Here is a 20,641-nt window from a genome sequence, read left to right on the forward strand (position 1 = left end):
CTAACTAAGCTACATTCTCAGTCTTTTATTTTTTATTTTGAGATGAGGTTTCACTAAGCTGCTGAGGCTGACCTCAAACTTGTGATCCTCCTGCCTCAGGCTCCTGAGTTACTGGGATTATAAGCATGCACTACCATATCCAGTGCTAATTAACACTTAACTTAAAAGAAATTTCTAACAGAAACTTAATAATTTCTTATAATTTAAAATTATTTTCCCAAGTAAACGCTTTCAAGTGAATCTCAAGTTGTTCAATTTTTTTGTTTTATTTGATGTTTGAGTGACACATAATAATTTCACATATTTATGAGGTACAATATAATGTTTTGAAACATGTATACATTGTGTAATGGTCAAATCAGGTATTTAGCATATCTATCATCTCAAACATTTATCATTTATTTGTGCTGAAAACATTCAAAGTCCTCTCTTCTGGTTATTTTGAAATATGTAATAAAAAATTGTTAACTATAGTCACTCTATTGTGCAACAGAACAGCAGAATTTATTTCTCCTCTGTAACTGTAATTTTGTACCCACTGACCATTTTATCATCATCATCCCTTCTCCTCCCTCTACAGCTCTGGTAATCACCATCCTACTCTCTACTTGGATGAGCTCATAGAGAAAATGAGAATAATATTTAGGATCAACTATAACTAAAGGGAGCATATAATTATTACCCAACTGGGAGTTATGAAAGGGGACACTGACTAGACCAGATGTCAGGACAAAAGGCATAAACCAGAACTATTCTGGAAAACTAGAACACATGGACACTCTCGCTATGACAGTGAATTTAATATTTCTTATCTTAAACATAAAAAATTAATTTGGGAGTTTGGGGTTTGTCATTTTGTGTTAAAAAAATCCTTTTCTTATCCCCAAGTATTATTCTAGTAATCAAGGTGAACTATCAAATACAGACAACTTAATTAATAAATACATACCAAAACGAGCAGAAATTAATGGAGAGAACATAGGGGGTTGTTTCATAATGGGAGGGAGAACCATGGGCAACTGTTGGCCTTGAAGCTTTAGCTTGATGAGTTTCATAGCTATGGAGAACTCTTGCTGGTCCATCTTCCCATCCTTGTTCAGGTCTGATAAGGCCCTAAAAGAAGTATGAGGTAGGTAGGTTGGTATGTGGCAGGGGTGTTGGTGAGAAAACCAACATAACTATTAAGGTTAACAAAATAAAAACCAGGACTTCACATTCACAAATAGATCACCACTTAATTAAAAATATATATGAATAACAAAAAGAAAAACCCTATACATTAAGAAACACTGACCAGATACAGCATCTAATAAAATACTACCTATCTATATAGAATATAGAGACCTATAGGATGAATTCCCATAGGTAGACAGAAATGATTCAAGAATAGAATCATTTTAAATTTATTTGTTTAACTGTTTATTAAATGCATGTTATGTGCTTGGCATTCTCTTAAGTATAGAAATATTCTAAGAGGAAAGGAAGAAAGGGTAGTGGTTGTTATTTATTGTAAATACACTGGAAAACACAACCCCATATATTCTAGAGAATAAATTTTTTAAAAGGTGAAGGGCTACTTTTGAGTTTATAAATGACAAAATAATTTAACTACTACAAACTAAGAGAAAGAAAATTTTGAGATTCTGCCCAATTAAATATTTCTTTTTTAAAAATATCTTTTTTTAGTTGTTGATGGACTTTTATTTTATTTTTTTTATTTATATGTAATGCTGAGAATTGAACCCAGTGCCTAAGACATGCTAGGCAAGTACTCTACTACTGAGCCACAATCCCAGCATAACAAATATTTCTGGATGATATATACATCTTTTTTCCTTAGAAGTTCTAATAAAATTGGGCTGGGATTGTGGCTCAGCAGCAGAGCGCTTGCCTAGCACATGTGAGGCACTGGGTTCGATCCTCAGCACCACATAAAAATAAAATAAAGATATTGTGTCCAACTACAACTAAAAAATACTTTAGAAAATTGTCCTGTGGGGGGAAAAACTATTATATTTAATCATTTGCTCAATAAAATTGAAAAATATTCTTTATTTTTTATTTTTAATATTTATTTTTTAGTTTTCAGCAGACACAACATCTTTGTATGTGGTGCTAAGGATCGAACCCGGGCCTCACGCGTGCCAGGCGAGCGCGCTACCGCTTGAGCCACATCCCCAGCCCCTGAAAAATACTCTTAAAAATAATCAAGTACACATAAAAATAATTTAATGTTAACACCATATTATAAAAAAACAACAGGCCATCAGAAACATAAGTACATTTGTTAACAAAACAAAAAGAAATTTTACCATATTTCAGCTAAAATAGGAGCCGGCAGACCTGATTGTAAGAAAAAAGTGCGGGCTTGATCACCTGAAGATAATAAAAACATAAACCAAGCAGTCATTAGTAAATAAATTCCTCTAGTGCCACTGAATTATAACAATGGGAACACTTTATTGGTTTATTAAATTTTTAATTCTAGTCATGGAGTAAATGAAGTAGAAATACAAATATGAAATTATTTATATTATTTTAATAAGATGTTTTAGAACATAAATCACAACTGAAGTGATATTACATATCAACCAGTGATGTAAGATTAAATAATTTCTTAGATTTTCCACAATTAGGGATAATATTTCCATTTAACACTACCTCCTAAAAGAGTTCAACATAAAAAGTGCCAAGTATTAGGACAGAGAGTCCTCCATGGTTTCTGCATATATCTATGCTTCTTGTTGTATGTGACAAGAATGCAAAATCCTAATTCCTCCATGCTTAGGTCATTTCTCAGAATGGTGCTTGTAAGTGAGCAAGCTTGAGGAATGAGATAATGTCTCCCACTGAGACAAAGAACAAATTTGCTTTACTGCTTGCTACAAGATGATGGGTTCCCTCAGTTCAGTGTTTCTCTTTTGCTACAAAACTAATACATGTCCAGCATCTTTCTGAGTGTTCTGCATTATCTTTATAGGACTAATAATCTAAAAGAAACATGCTCATGCTCATGTTGCTGTATGTGCTATTAGTAACAAATTCTTTGGTCTCTGACTCAGGTATTTTGGGTGTTTCACCAGTATCCATGAACAATAACAGGCCATAATATTGACTTGTAAGCAAAGCAATCAAATCCTGAGACTAGGTAAAGGGGTCACTATAGGAGAAATATAAATAACCAACTATAATGGTTAAGAGGATGGATTCCCAAAGTCACAGTGAAAGATTTCAAAACACAGATCAACACTAGCCATCTTTATAACATTAGGCAGGTTTCATAACATTTCGAAGTCTTGGTTTTACCAACCGTAAGTATAGACAACAGGAGTATCTACCTCACAGGGCTGTTGTCAAGGTAAAACAACAGCTAATATTTATCACAAAATCTGGCATTAGTCAAATTCAAGAAAAAGGATATTTGTTATTATCATGACTATTACTGTATATAAAGCTATACTACTTTGGAACAAAAATAAAAGTTTCATTTTTAGAAAACAATTTGAAAGACACACCTAAATTATCTCTTTCCTATAAAACAAGGGCTAGTATCAACAATCAATGGTTTGCACAGCCTCAAAGATAAAAAAACTAATATTATAAAAATGCACTTCAGAAAAAAAAATTCTAGATTACCCTCCAGGAAATGAATCTAAGAAATAAACTGAAAACTTTTAGATATAATATTAAGATGTGAAAACTAGACAATTAAGCAGAAATTCTTGACTATCATTTAAGATTCAAGAAAAAAATCTTCTATATGCCAAATTCAAAACAACAAATCAGATAGTTTCGGGAAAAATAAGAAACTATCTTATTTTTTTTTTCCTTTTAAATTCTAGAATTTGATCAATACAAATTTTATCAGTTCCTAAAAGGAGCATAATTGACAAGTAAAATAAAACAAATTATAAACACGATTATAAATATACCTGTTATGTAACCTCCTGAAGGCTTAAGGTTATCGAACTGTTTGTCATGCTTAGTACGTTCTTCAGAGGTAATAGCCCACATGTTCGGTCCTCCTACAACATATATGAAAGACAAATTAAAGTGTGTAAGTGGGAGTGCTCAAAATAGTGTGTATGTGAGAATGCTCAATTCTAAAATTCACTATGACTCATAAGCGTCCATTTAAAGACAGCATTTAACCTGTGAGTGACACAAAGAACAGAGCTCTACCAACCATGAGTAGCACAGCCCTAACGGTTTCACTCACTCAATTAACATTTACTGAACAATTACGGTATACCATTCACTAGAACAAGCTAAACCTGACAATAAAAAGATGTATAAAATGTTATTCCTATTCTCAACAAATTCTTAAAAAAGAATCTCCACCATTTATAGTGTTAACCTGTGAAGAAGAAACCTAAGCAGAAACACATGTAAGAAAAGCCTTGCTGCTGGCTGTGGTGGCGCACGCCTGTGATCCCAGCAGCTGAGGGGGGAGGTGCTGTTAAGAATGCATTCTGCTGTCACAGATAACAAATATAGAGAATAAAAAAATAATAATAAACAATAATAAAAAACAAAAAAAGGTAGGAAGATTGCGAGTTCAAAGCCAGCTTCGGCAAAAAGCAAGTCGCTTAGCAACCTAGGGAGACCCTGTCTCAAAATAAAATACAAAATAGGGCTGGGGATATGGCTCAGTGGTCAAGTGCCCCTGAGTTCCACCCCAGGTACCAAAAAAAGGGAAGGAGGATAACGTGAGCCCATGAGTTCAAGGCCAGCCTGGACAACATAATGAGCATGCCCCACCCCAAATTAAATAATCAAACAAATAAATAATATATGCCTGCCACATGGAGGGTTAATTAGTTTCTTTCTTTTCTTTTTTTATTTTCAGTTGTAGGTGGACACCATATTTTTATTTTATTTATTTATTTTTATGTGGTCCTGAGGATAAAATCCAGTGCCTCACACATGTGAGGCAAGCGCTCCACCACTGAGCTACAACCCCAACCCAGTAAGTTAAGTTCTTTACTCAACCCTATCCCAAGGGAAGTCAGGGCTGGGGGTGTAGTTCAATGGTAGAGTGTTGTGCTATCATGCATGAGGCCCTGGGTTTAATCTCCAGCACCAAAAGAAGAAAAGAGAAGTTAAAGCATTCAAATTTTTAGGATTTTTTTCCTTCTGTTAAGGTACTCTTGCCAGATAATACTGACAGGTTTTTTAGTCAGAAACCTTAAGACTATTTTAAGTCTGGAGAGTCTGGTTAGGAAGGTTTGAGCTGCCCTAACATCCATGGCTGTGTATCCCCAGGCAATGACTGACTACTGCTGTCCTAAGATGAAAACAGTCTGCTGCATCAGGACAGCAGCACAGATCCTATCACAGTATGACACCTTGTGTACCACTATGTCTTCTTTTTCCTTGGCTACCTGTCTTCACATGGCCAACTCAACCTACCTGTTAATGTTAACCACTTAATTTCTTATGAGAACAATTAGTTACCTTGACTCCTTCATATTCATTCATTCAACAAATGTTTATGGGGTACAAAGATGAATAATCTTCAAATTTGAACACTTCAAAACAAATGGCCATATTAAAAGATATCAATGCACCAAGAATTCTCTAGAAATGAAATAACACAGAAATAACAAAACTGGGAGACACATGTAATTTAAAGCCAATTTAAAAATAGTTACTCCAACTCTTTCTTATTTAGAATATGTAATTACCAGATTCTTTTAAAGAGCCAAGTTTGTTATTTTGCAACTCAAGTAAAAAAAAATCTGTCTTGTAAGCCATACAGAAGCCATAGAGAAAGGCAGACTCACTTAAGTTTGGGGGCTGATGTCTAATATTTCCTTAAAAAGCTTAACAACCCTTCATATTCTCAGATAATGATGTTAGGAATGCACTGATATTCTATCCCCTTCCCCCAACTCATCTCTAAATTGAGAATGTGGTATTTTCATAAAGATTTCTGTTGCTTATTCTCTTCTCACCTACTAGCTCTGTTAAACATTCTTATGATCAATGCAGAAGGAAAAACCCACATTTTCTAAAAACTATTATAAGCTAGATTCTATACAGGAAGTAGTGTCATCCCTGTTTTTATTTGTATGCATATAAAAATATACACAGCCAGGTGATAAAATGGCAGTATTCTAACATAATTCTGAATGCACATAATTCAAACATGTTATATCTTACCTATATGTTGTAATAACTAAATATCAGAAATAGCCTACATGGGGGCTGGAGCTATAGCTCAGTGGTACAGTGCTTGCCTTGCATGTGTGAGGCACTGGGTTCGATCCTCACACCACATACAAATAAATACATTTAAAAAAATATTGTGTCCACTAAAAAAAGAAGAAAAAGAAAAAAGAAATAGGCTGCAGGGGTTATTTTTCTCTAGTTTAAACAGTCGAATGATACATGTTGACTTAATACTAATTTAAATCTCTAAAATACAATGGAATACTGGTCCACATGGTGTATGGACTTGAAGAATAAAAACTTAGGTTATGCAAGCCATGGTAGCACACAATTGTAATCCCCAGCTACTCAGGAGGCTGAGGTGGAAGAATCACAATTTTGAGGCCAACCTCAACAATGTGGTAAGACCCTGTCTCAAACTTAAAAATAAAAGGGCTGTGGATATAGCTCAGTGGTAGAGCACCCTGGGTTCAATTCCCAGTACTGGGGAAAAAAATAAAACAACTTATAAATGCAGTACAGTTTTCTACTTGATTCTACAGATCCATTCACAGCAATTTCTTAACTACACAGTTGAAAAGATTGAGCTCTAAAAAGGACATAAAGCTCTAAAAATATGTTTTCTTCCTAAAGTCATTGGCTGTCCCTATTGCCACTGCCTCCTCCCCTATTCCAGATTTTGGATACAGCCCCTTTAACAGGCTTCAGAACTTCTTTCTCACTTAATCAGTCTTCAGTACTCCACAATTTTAAGCTGCAATAAGACACCTCACACTATACTATCAACTGGTAGCAACATTTATCAGAAGGCTCACCTATCATGCTCTCTGAATTTTCAATTTTATCAAATTTGTGAAAAGCAGAAAGCAAGCCTACCATGATTAAAGATAGCTTAAAAGACACCAGTAGTAGAGTCACCCTTTGTAAGTCTGTTAAGGAGATGAGAAGTAAAGCAAAGAGACTAAGAAAAGAATATCTGTTCAAAAGAACTTTCTGAGATGATGTGAATTTTCTATATCTGCACTGTCCAATATGGTAGCCACTAGCCACATGTGTTTATTTCATGCACTTGAAATGCAGACTGAATTTTTAATTTAATTTTATTTTTATTAATTTGAATTGAAACTGAAGGGCTAGAGGCCACTACAATAGCACAGTTCTGTAGTAAGCCAAAGAAGTATAAAAAGGATCTGGGGGCTGGGGGTGTGGCTCAGTGGTAGAGCACTCGCCTAGAAGGTGCGAGGCCCTGGGTTTGATCCTCAGCACCACATAAAAATAGATAAATAAAATAAAGGTATAGTGTCTAACTACAACCAAAAAGTAAATATTTAAATAAATAAAATAAAAAGGCTCTGGTTTGGTCTGGGGCTGTAGCTCAATGGCAAAACACTTGCCTAGTATGCATGAGGCATTGGGTTCTATCCTCAATACCACATAACAATTAATAAATAAAATAAAGGCATTCTGTCCATCTACAACTACAAAAAAAAATTTTTTTTAAAGGAGTCAGTTCATCTCAGCAAAAGTATATTCATGGAAAAATTGGAGGACTATATCAGAAGCATTAAGACAAACAACTGAGTCTAGGCACACTTTACAGACAAGTCCCAATAGCTCTGAGCATCAGAAAATTGAACAAACTATGTCTAAGGATTGATTAGAAGACTAAATACCACTTTTGAAGCCTTTGTGCTATACATGAGTGTTGCTTTCAATAAGCTCCTGAACCGGACTTAAATTAGATATACATAAGTTATTTCCAATCTTCACTTACTTTATAAGCTTAGTAGGATAAGTACAAATCTCTGTTTGCTATCAATTCTTCAAAAGAAACAACTACTATCTTTATTCCTTATGTAATACTTCTAAATAAGCTAACACTTTGGACCATTATTCACATAAGAATTCTTTTGTTATTGAATATCTCAATTGTTTCCAATATTATTTTTTATAATATTTTTTAAATTGTTGGTAGACCTTTATTTTATTTATGTGGTGCTGAGAATTGACCCAGTGCCTCACACTTGCTAGGCAAGCACTCTAGCACTTAGCCACCACCCCACCCCCTTCATTCATTCATTCATTCATTTATTTTAGTTGTAGATGGACAGCATGCCTTGATTTTACTTGTTTCATTTTTATGTGGTGCTAAGGCTCAAACCCAGGGCCTCACACATGCTAGGCAAGTGCTCTGTCCCGGAGCTATAGCCTCAGCCTGTCCTGCTTTTTTTTAATGTTCATTTTGTTTGTAAAACCTGAAGTTGAAACTTATAACTAAACTGTATTTAATGTAAACTCTTTCATACCAGGCATGGAAATTCTCAAACTTGAGTAGAGCATGTTACTAAAATTACTGCCTTAATTTTAAACTTACATATATACATCCTATGGAAAAAAATTATTATTCAATATTAAAAATTTATCTATGGCACCAATCTCCATAATTCCACACCATTTCCACAATGGAAGCAATGCTTACATTAATCCTTTTTCTAAAAAGAACTTTTAAGAATGCATCTGTAGATAATTTTTTACAATTAAGTTCAACTATGGGTGACAGATAATCCAAAATAATAGGGGCTTATGAAAGACTTTTTTCACATAAATTCTTAAATAATAGTTCTGAAAAGGGAAAAAAAAATCACAATACCCTTACACTAAATGGTAGCATCAAAACAGAATTGCTTTGTGAAGATGATGGAATGGTGATTCTTCTCTCCTTTTTAAAAAAATGTTTAATATTATTGTTTTCAATTTAAATGTTAAAAAATTGACTTTACTCTCTATAACCTTATATTTACCACAACATTAATAACTCAGTATCTAGATTTTTTAGCAATTTAAAAATCTAGTACATTTTTCTCAACTCTAAATAATACTCACAATAACTTAAGAATTAAGGGTAGCTTATTTGTATTTGGAAAAAAATTAGAATCAGAACACAAGCTTTAAAAGTTTTCATTACTAAAATTACTTACACATTTTCTTTTAAAATGTTTCATGTTAAAAATTATATATGTCAGCATATAAAATGCTTTGTAAAGGGAAAACTTAATCTTATATGTGTATTAGTAAATGAATTTTTATTGGTTTCATCTGTCTTCAATCATCACACTATCAAAAACATCCTTACTCTTCACCTAAAGCACTCTGTTTTTTGTCCTCCAGTTTTATGCACAAAACACAAAATCATTAACTGTTCAATGACAAGTTATTTTTAACTATTCAATGACAAGCACACATTCCAAATGATAGTGCAGAACATGCTTATTAGATATGTGAAATGTACTGCATAATATTCTAATGGGAGATACATGCAGTGTTCTGAAATAAATTATTAATTAATATTTTCAACAAGAATACTTCAATTTTATATTTCTAAGGTCAAGAAAAATTATCTACCAAGAAAAGCCCATACATATCCTTCTCATCTTGCCACAAGCACAAAGCTCCTTACCATTCATAGCTGTGGGAAACTGAGCCATCATGGTCCTGAATTTTTCTTGCTAGCTCTTATCCATCTGCAACATAAAAACATGGTGCCATTAATAATACAACAAGGGCAGATCACAGCTTAGTACGTTCAGTAAGCAGTAGGAATGTCTGTCCCCTTCAGTTCACACTTCTAATGGGAAACAATGCAGAGCTTCTGCTGAACAGGCAGAATTTACATTTGGGGAAGGGTGGGAGATTTTGTTGGATAATGGTGCTGCCTTAAATACATAACCATTTAAAAGAAACAGCCACATATTTAATAGCAAATACTGAATAAATAGACCCTTGGTATGAACCAACATTCTTACAGAAATTTAGTTTAGGAGCGAGGAAGTGCTGTTTTAACTATGTAAGAATTTATCTCAGGGAAATTATGTAAAAATAGATGGAAATCCATAATACTCTTCTTTTTAAAAAAAATCCCAAACAATAAAAATATTCAAAATAAATGCAGCAGAGCTCTTTAAGCCCTACAAGTTTAAAAAAATAGTCTAAATTAGGGTACTGGAGCTATAGCTCATGATACCACACTTGCCTAGCATGTGTGAAGTCCTATGTTTACCCCAGCACTGCAAAAAAAAGTCTAAAAGTAACTAGTTTAAAATACAAATATAATTATTAAAATACACGTTTATTTAAACATAACTAAATGTGCTGGGCAAGCATTCTTTACTAGTAAGAGAAGTGCCTCCGGAAATTAACAGCTCTGGGTTCAAATTCAATCTATTTTCCTAGCTGTGATCATGAAAAAGTTATTTAACCTTTTTTTCAGTCTCAAATTTCTCATCTATATAAAAATACTCTGCAGGGATATTTTTAAAATATTAAACATAATCCAGTGCACTCACTACCTGACATATAGTGTGTATTTAATAAAAGGTTTGTTATTTTGCAAACATCTAGGAAGGGAGAATGCATTATCCTTTTGAAATCTGACTTCATCATTTAACTGTGAATAAATGTGAAATTCAGCATTGTCTCATGGATTTTGAGGGTAGGACTAGCCAGGGAAAATGAAGGCCTAGCAAATTTATAGTAATGTGCTTGGTAATTAAAACCATGGAGTTGGGCAAGATGTGGCACTTCTATAATTTCAGCTACCTGGGAGACTGAGGCAGGAGGATCACAAGTTCAAGATCAACCTTGGCAACCTCAACAACTTAGGGAGACCCTGTTTCAAAATTTAAAAAAAAAAAATGGTTGTGGAGGGGCTGGAGATGTGGCTCAGCAGTAGTGCGCTCAGCTAGCACATGCGAGGCACTGGGTTTGATCCTCAGCACCACATAAAAATAAGTAAATAAAATATAGGTATTGTGTCAAACTACAACTAAAAAAATTTTTTTTAAATAAAGGTATTGTGTCCGACTACAACTATAAAATGTATATTTTTTAAAAAAGGGGGGCTGTGGATATAACTCAGTGGTAAAGTGTCCCTCAGCTCAAACCATAGTATTCCCCCCCGAAAAAAAGGAAAATAATACTACAACAAAAGCCCACTTAGCATTTCATTCATTTCTCCAAGTCATTTAAATATTAGTATTTTTATAAGCCTAAGAAAAATATTTGCACAGGCCATTTTAAACAAAGCAGGCATAAAGTGGTACACATGATGACAGACGGTGTCACCAGTAAAACTGGCTGACTAGCTGCCAGGAAGTGTTACAAGGTACACATATCTTAGTGAATGCAGTTTGCTTATGAATCTAATCCTCAGTTTTAATGAGCAGAAATATGACTGTATTTCATATCTATTCAGTGACTCAAACTAACAGAAAAAATTGTACATAAATCCAATTCATTTATTTACATGACAACTAGCAGCAGCTTTTCTCCCTATAGGGCAAACTATTTAATCTTTTTTTCCCCCTTCTGTACTGGGGATTGAATCACCCAGAGGCCACTCTACCACTGAGCTACATCCCCAGCCCTTTTTATTTTAATTTTGAGACAGGGTCTAAATTGCCCGGATTCAACTCAAATTTGTGATCCTCCTGCCTCAGCCCCTCAAGTATTGGGATTACAGACATGACCCACTGTGCTCAGGCCATTTATTACATTTTAACCATATCACTGTGTGATAAGCAAAAGGATTTAACTTACATAAGAATGGTTAATGGAATCAGGGACTGACAGTCTGATACATCCATCTACATCAGGATAAGCCAGGACTGGGCAATAGGGATGAGTAAACCTTCACTGAGACTTTTGAATGGCACTGCCTTTGACTCCTAGCTTTTCTATATATTGCTATTATAATATCATCCTCCCTGCCAAAGTGTATATTCTTTCTTTATGTAATAAGCTTTACTGCAATGGAGCTTTAAACCTGTTACCACACTTAGACTTCACCTGTCTACTTTTACTGGGTAGGAGGAAACTTCAACTATGTTTGGGTTGGTTTTCTTCATTCCTTTCTCAAAAGGTGAACTCTGGGTATTGGACTTGTTTTCAGAAAAATAATGCCAAAACTGTTGAGGGGTAGTTGAAACTCCTAAAGAAGGTACTATGTTGAAACTTTAAGGATGAGTAAGAATTGGGAATAACCGTAAGTTTCAGAATCTTGGACTTGAACCTGTAGGTGACAGGAGTTTTACAAGGTTTTAAGGAGAAGAACTTATATTTAAGATTGACAATCAACATGAAGAAAAGTACAAGACTAAAGCAGGGAGATCAATCACAGAAGAACCGAGAGCAACACCCAGCACTTGATCTAGAACAGTGGCAGCAAGAACAAAGATGGGATGAATTGGAGAAACAGTGAAGAGTTCAAACAAGCAGAATTCACTGACTTCAGATATGAGGGACTATGGAATAAAAGGAATCAAAGAGATAACTCTCAGAATTTGTGAGACTGGGTAAACTGAGGTGTGACCAGCTAAAAAATTTACACAAAAGGAAGTCTTATAAACCAAGTTAGGACTACAACTTCGTAAAATACTGAAATTCTACAGACTGATGAACCCAGGATAACTCCATTTTAAGATTGGAAGCCATCACATCACAAAGTCATGAAAAGTTAATTTCTGTTTTACTATAAATTACTCTGATTTCTAAACTTGTTTGGAATGCCTTGAACTCACCCATGCCTGGCTTTCCCTGACAGATAAGAACCCTCTCTAAAATCTTACTGACGCCTTATAAGTCCTGGCTCCTCCTGACCAGATAACAACCCTCTCTGAAACCTCAGCGGCATAAATTCTGATGTTGGGATCTGAATTTACTCCCTACCTTGAAATATCATGCCATGTAGATCATTAACCTACTATCTGCCTTTGTACTATGCTTGTCAAAATCCTGTTATATGTAAGTACTCAAGACACCCACCTTCTGCAACTTTTTGTGCTATAAAACCATGTTCCTGGAGAGCTGGGGTAATGATTACTAGCCTGGGATTTTGGGAGAGAGTCCTAGCCAGTTCCTGTGTATACAAATACAAGCTTGCTTTTATTTGATTCAAAATTGGAGTCGTGGTTCAACACAAACAAGCAAAACATTTTTACTTCCTCAATATTAAATTATTGAAAGCAATGTAAAGCCAAAATAAGATGTATACCTGCAGAGTAACTACCTATTTACAGACATGCAGTAGCAAGCACCTCTCTTTTGTTAGCTTTCTGTGACTAAGACAATTTTAAAACAGGAGAAAATTCACCAACAGTATTACATATAACACATAAGTCTATATGTCAGCAAGTGTATTACTAAAGATAGTTTGAACAAACAGAAAGACAAACGAGGAATAGAATGCCATGGTCATAAAGCCTTAATCTATCATATGGAGGTGTAAATTTATAAGTCATCTATCTAGAATCTTTAGCTAGTCACCATATATTCTGTGAGTATAACAGTGCCATATGGTAAATGCTCAATAATCACAGGCATGGTCCTAACCAGAGAATGATGGACAGGAAGGGCAAATCCCTTATGATAAACTGAAGGTACTTAATATTACAGAACCTTCCTTGCTTCCTATGTGGGATTTAGCTCTCCACATATACAGATACCATATCATAACATTACATATGTATACAACATCTAATTAACCACGATAATATCTAAATATGGTAGCGTGCCAGGCACTGGCACCTATATGCATACCTATAATCCCACCTACTTAGAAGGCTAAAGAAAGATGGTTGCAAGTTCAAGGCCAGCCTGGCAACACCCAACTTGGTCTCAAAACAAAATCAAAATGCTGGAAATGTAGCTCAATGGTAGAGTGTTTACCTAGAATATGTGAGGCCCTGAGTTCAATCCCCAGTACCACAAAATGAATAAATAAATATATGATAGAATAACTTGTTGGAATCATTAAATTTTTAAAGCATACCACTGCAAATGTTATATTTAGACTAATTCTCTCTGCCCCACTGTGGAATAATTACCTCATGAATAAACAATTCTAGTCTACTTGCAATTAAAAATAAAATTGTGAAAAATACAATAGATATATAAGACTATGTTTTACATTTTTAAAACACAATTATGTTTTACTTCACATAATTATAATAGTTAATAATGAGTATTTACTATTAATTCAACATACTTCTATTGATCTACACATGTCATGTTTAATATTCACAGAATCCAATACCTTCCAGGTTCTGTCCAAGAAGTTTTATACACCCTTGATAATAATATTTCATACTCCTCACAAGATCCCTGCAAGTCAGATGATATTATATTCATCTCAAAGATGATGAAGCTAAGAGGTTAGATTAGTTGCCCAAATTCAATCATGAAACCAGGATGATATCTGATGCCAATCTTAACTCTAAAGCCCACAAACTTCCCTTCTCCTCTCTTTTAAACAGAGTTAGCAATTAATGATGAGTAGGTCATAGGTTCCTATAAGCACAGGTAAACTTAATGTTGGTATATTTCTTTGTAGGGGAGAAGAAAAACAAGTCGAGGCTGCCTCCTAACACACAGGACATCAATCACATACCTAAATTGGGGATAACTTACCTCTTGGTATAATCCTCTGAAAAGAAGAAAAAGAGTAAGCAACATCTCCTCTGTTACATGCCTGGTGGCTGTCCAACAAACACCCTTTTCTACTCTATAGAAGGAATGACATGTTACTAGGGGCATTTTTGAAAGTTTGCAGTCATCATAATTTGAACTGTGCTAGTTATCTATTTAGAATATTCATGTGGATATTTTTCTGCTCTATAAAAAAATAATACAGAACTGCCATACCATTTGTAGAAACCAAGAAAATATACTTGGTAGATAATATGTATTAGAGCAGGATGTAGTGGCACATCCCTGTAATCCCAGCAACTTGGGAGGCTGAAGCAGGAGGATGGCAAGTTCAATGTCAACCTTGGCAACTTCTCAAGACCCTATTTCGAAATAAAAACAAAAAGGGCAGGAGATGTAGTTCATTGGTAAAACATCATAGGTTCAACCCAAGGTATAAAGCAAAGGAGACTGCTTTAATATAATCCAAATGCAATTTGGAGAAATCACCAAATATAATTTGAAGAATTAAGAAAATGTATTCATATTAAGAAAAATAGAAATGCTAGGACAGAAGCAGGAAATCATCTACAGAAGGTCAGTAGGTGGAGGGGTGGCACAAATCTTAGCCATTGTAAGAAGTGGCTCAATTACAGTCAGATTTTTCTTCAGAAGCAGAGAACTATAGAAATGATGACTTATAGTAATTATTTAATACAAAACTGCACAATTTTCAAGAAGAGAAAACTAAGAGACTTGTACAAACTCACAAATTAAATAGCAAAACTGGTCTCAGAAACCACATCTCTGATGTGCATGTCCAGTGCCCTATTTTTAAAACAGTTTCCCAACTTGCCCAATCACATCACCTGGGACATTGACAAATTCTATAGATGTCCAGGTCCATCATTTGGAGACTCTGATCACTAGGCTATTATGTGAATTAGAACAAAAACCTCCTAAAACAGTTTCCCATCTTTAGGACCCATCCACAGAGCTACTAGTTTTTTCCTAAAACACTCATTAACATTTCTATCCTGCATAAAGTCTTCCAATGAATACAAGTTAAAATCCAAATTTCTTGGTATGAAGAATCTCACCCCAATCTACTCTAACACTTTCACTTGAAGACACTTTCCCTGATTCTTTGGTCCTCGGTACACCAACCTTTTCTTGAAACAGTGATGACCTTTCTTTTTTTTTTTCTTTCCCTTGTTCCTTCATAAAGAACTGCTCCATCTATCGTGGTCATGGTGCTTTCTTCTGATTCTTCAACTCCTCCTCAAACATCATTTTTCTTTAAAAGACTTCTATCCTCTTTAGCAGTTAGTCACTGTCTCCTCATTATGTCTGTAATACTAGTTCAATGCATAATAACCTCATTTAGCTCACTGCATTTCCATTTCACATTTTCCTTATTTAGTTCTATATGACTAGTTCATAAATGAGACTTCCCAGAGAAAACAAGATTTATTTGCTAAACAAATAAACTGAGTAGATGGGTAATATGGTTGACACGGAAACAAACAAAGCAAAGGAAGCAGGGAAAGAGGCAAAGCCAAACTAACATGCAGAAAGGTCTGGTGCAAAGCAGATAATGCTCCAAATTGCTTCCTCAAAACTCGACAGACACCAGAGCCATGGATATTAAACCAAACTGTCTCCTGCAAATAGCTATTCTGTAACTTGATTGCTTCTTTTAAGTATATGTTTAAAAACAGAAGTTTATTTCTCATTGAATTCTGCAGGCTTTTGCTTGGGAGTTATGAGGAAAGTTTGGGTTTTTCAATTATACTTTGAATCATATTAGTTAACTACAGCTTGCTTTAAATTTGAGGAAAGACCTGACATTCAAGAAAGCAACACAGGGCTGGGGATGTGGCTCAAGCGGTAACACACTCGCATGGCATGTGGGGGGCGCTGGGTTCGATCCTCAGCACCACATAAAAAAAATAAAATAAAATGAAGATGTTGTGTCCACCGAAAAACTGAAAAATAAATATAAAAAAAAAAAAAAGAAAGCAACACAGTCAAGTTCCTGAAGGTATATTTTTATAAAACTTTTTAGTGCTTCCTCCACTCCAGCACACGGTAGGTAAACAAGGACAATTCTAAAACTATACTTGCTGATTAGTTTAGAAAATTATTCCAGCTTCATCTAGTTCCCAAAGAGATCAAAGTCAGTTCTATATGAGAATGACTGGAGCAAAAGTGCCTACTACTTTAGTTTCTACACTAGGAAGAAATTCAGAGTACATACCTATTCACCATCTACCCATTCACTTTTTTTTTATTCATTCATCAAATATGAATGGTCATTATAATAAAAGGATTTGAGAAATACTATGAGAACCCAGAGAATAGACCTCTCACTACTTGGGAAATAAATCAAAGTATGGGACATGTTACAAATGAGGTAATATTTGTCTAACAATTACCTAACATGAGACTAGTGACAAACTGAGTGAACTCCAGTGTCCTTGGAATGAATGACACTGTATAGGTAATGGACAGGGACTGTTACAAAGAAAGTTAGTTTCTGAGCCAAAGACAGTGACTAGTTGAAAGAAGGAAAGAACCACTATTACAATAGGACCACTCCTACTGTCTCCTAAAGACATTGTGATTTGAGTAATGTAATTTTGAAGAATTAACTTAATCTTAAGAGTTAAGAGACCTTAAAGAACCCAGCAGTCTTCAAACTGTGCTCCCTAGTGTTCTAGAAGTTTAAAGGACGTTCAACAAAAATGGAGTAAAGAAAAAGAGTAAAAAGTTGGGAAGTAATAACCACTTCAATGAGAGAAGCTCTAGTTTTAAATATTTCATATTGAGGCTTCTTTGTAAGAGTTTATCTGATGATTTAAAAAAAAATCCAGTCACTATACTGTTTTGAAAATGAATGGATGCTGGGCTGGGGATATGGCTCAAGCGGTAGCACGCTCGCCCGGCATGCGTGTGGCCCGGGTTCGGTCCTCAGCACCACATACAAACAAAGATGTTGTGTCCGCCAAAAACTAAAATAAATAAATAAATATTAAAATTCTCTCTCTCTCAAAAAAAATGAAAATGAATGGATGCTGTATTTTGTCAAATGTTTTTTCTGCATCTATTGAGATAATCATGTGATTCTTGTATTTATGTTTATTGATGTGGTGAATTACGTTTATTGATTTCTGTATGTTGAGCCAAGCTTGCATTGCTGGAATGAAACCTACTTGATAATGGCGCACTATCTTTTTAATGTGTTTTTGTATGTGATTTGTGAGTATTTTATTAAGAATATTTTGCTGGGCATGGTGGCGCACACCTGTAATCCCAGTGGCTTAGGAGGCTGAAGCAGGAGGATCAAGAGTTCAAAGTCAGCCTCAGCAACTTATTGAGGCCCTCAGCAACTCAGGGGCCCTGTCTCTAAATAAAATAGAAAAAAGGGCTGGGAATGTGGTTCAGTGGTTAAGCGCCCCTAGGTTCAATTCCTGGTACCCATCCCCCCACCAAAAAAAAAAAAAACAGAGAAAGAACTTTCGAATCTATGTTCATCAGGGATATTGGCCTGAAGTTTTCTTTCCTTGATGTGTTTTTGGTTTGGGGATCAGGGTGATACTAGCTTCACAGAATGAGTGTGGAAAGGTTCCCTCTTTCTATCTTATGGAATAGTTTGAAGAGGATTGGTGTTAGTTCTTCTTTGAAGGTCTCATAGAACTCAACTGAGAATCCATCCCATCCTGAGCTTTTATTTTTTGGGTTGACTTTTGATAGTATCTTCAATTTCATTGCTTGAAGTTGATCTGTTTAAATTTACCATGTCCTCCTCTGGTTCAATCTGGGTAGGTCATATGTCTCTAGGAAATTTGTCAATGTCTTCAAGATTTTCTATTTTATTGGAGTATAAGTTTTCAAAATAGTTTCTGATTATCCTCTGTATTTCAGAGGTGTCCATTTCCTTTTCATCATGAATTTTAGAAATTTGAGTTTTTCCCTCTTTCTCTTCATTAGCATAGCTAAAGGTTTATCAATTTTATTAATTTTTTTTAAAGAACCAACCTTTTGTTTTGATTTTTGTTGTTTCAATTTCATTGATTCTCTGATTTTAATTATTTCCTGTCATCTTCTGTGTTTAGCATTGATTTGTTTTTCTTTTTCCAGAGTCTTATGATGTCATTATATCTTAAGTTATTTATTTGGAGACTTTCTAGTCTTTTAATGAATGAGTTCAGGGTTGTGAACTTTCCTTTTAGAACTATCTTCATAGTGTCCCAGATTTTGATATGTTGTGTCATTATTCTCATTTGCCTCTATTTTTTATATTTCATCCTTGATTACTTCTGCTATCCACTGATCATTCAATAGCATATTATTTAGTCTCCAAGTGTTAGAGTAGCTTCTATTTTTTATTATATCATTGATTTCTAATTTCATTCCATTGTGATTAGACAGAATGGAAGGTTTTACCCCTACCTTTCAAGAACTGAAATACTTCCCATTCCACCTCAGTTTCATCTTATTCCCATGTGCCCTCTCTATTGTGGAACTACCTGCCTCCTCAATGATACTGCCACCTTTTCCATGAAAACTCCCTTTGCTACATTTCATCTTGTCTTTAGCTCATTAATATAATACTATCTAACATTAAAAGGTTTTGTTTTCTGCCTGCCCTACCTCTACTAGACTGCAAGCTCCTATTAATGTCTTCATACCTAGTGCCAAGCAGTCAACCACATGGTAGACACTAAAATATTCTTCAAGCATAAACCCTTGATTATAAGAGATTAGCATACTTTCAACTGCACAGAGGACAAGCAGACTAATACACTGGAACTTAAACTCTGAAAACAGATCAACCAACTTGAATCTTAATCTCAGTGCAATGACTCCCCAGGTTTCTGGACTTAGACATGATATAGCCTCAATTTGCTAATTTATAAATATGGATAATTGTACCTAAATGCCAAGTTATTTTAAGGCTCAGACACCATGTGGCAAATAGAAGGTGCATGTAAATGATGGCTATTACAACTGTTAATCAATATTAATTAAACTAGTCATTAACCAACACGATTTCACTGAAACAACAAACATAGTCGTATCACTTATACAAAAATGAATGTTTTCCTCTGGGGCTGGGGCTATACCACATGTGAGGAACTGGCTAGATTCTCAGCACCACATAATAAATAAATAAATATATTGTGTCCACCTACGACTAAAAAAAATTGTTTTAAATAAAAATAGGGCTGGGGTTGTAGCTCAGTGGTAGAGCATTTGCCTCACGCATGAGGCTCTGGGTTCGATCCTCAGCGCAACATTAAAAAATAAATAAATAAAAATAAAGACATTGTCTTCACCTACAACTAAAAAAATAATCAAATAAATAAAAAATAAAAGAAAAAAGAATGTTTTTCTCATTTAAATATTTGAGAAAAACATACTTTTAATATTTTCAGTACTAATTCTATTAATAATTGGCTTCAAAGAAGATAAATGTCTCTACACAAATTTAATTCTCAGTTCTATTTCTGCAACTTAGTCTCTGCAGTTTAGGATGTTTAAACACAAATTATAAGCATGGATTTTTATAAATGTTCAGTTTTGCCCACAAATAATCAACAAGAGGGCATAAAAGAAAATAATGATAAATTAATACTGAAGCAGTTAGTAAAATTATGTTGAAGCTATAAATTAAACTGATTTTAGAAGAATCTGTCAATAACTCTGAACTTGTGAGAATTCACCCATACAAAAGGGAAAAAACACCTAACAATAGCATGTGACTCAGCTTCCACTGTTGTGAAGAGAAGGGGGGGGAAACTACTTAGCCTATTCCCATCTGTCTCATATGAAATGTAAACATTAAAGCAAAACTATTTACTTGACTCAAAATGAATATGGGGAAAAATTTGGAGAGATGCATCACTTTCACGTAAAATATCGCCTCTTTGAAACAAAGATAATTTTCAGAGTTTTGAAGCTCTAAAATACAAGGAAGACACAAGGAAAGAATAAAAATTCA

General features: G+C 34.6%; 1 protein-coding gene across 6 annotated transcripts in view; it reads right to left on the reverse strand.

Moving 5' to 3' along the window:
- Positions 1-20,641, reverse strand: part of Itsn2 (intersectin 2) — a 126,648-nt gene that overhangs the window by 94,235 nt on the left and 11,772 nt on the right. For all 6 annotated transcript variants that reach the window (XM_071601381.1, XM_071601382.1, XM_027937896.2 and 3 more), the window contains 4 exons: positions 9,632-9,695; positions 3,933-4,025; positions 2,313-2,376; positions 950-1,113 (listed from right to left, as the gene is read on the reverse strand). In XM_071601381.1, coding sequence (XP_071457482.1) covers positions 950-1,113; positions 2,313-2,376; positions 3,933-4,025; positions 9,632-9,662 — 352 coding nt within the window. In that variant the 5' untranslated portion in view covers positions 9,663-9,695. Of the gene's footprint in view, positions 1-949; positions 1,114-2,312; positions 2,377-3,932; positions 4,026-9,631; positions 9,696-20,641 lie in introns of those variants that run through there.

This window comes from Marmota flaviventris, chromosome 14 (genome assembly GCF_047511675.1).
Source record: "Marmota flaviventris isolate mMarFla1 chromosome 14, mMarFla1.hap1, whole genome shotgun sequence".
Lineage (NCBI taxonomy): Eukaryota > Metazoa > Chordata > Mammalia > Rodentia > Sciuridae > Marmota > Marmota flaviventris.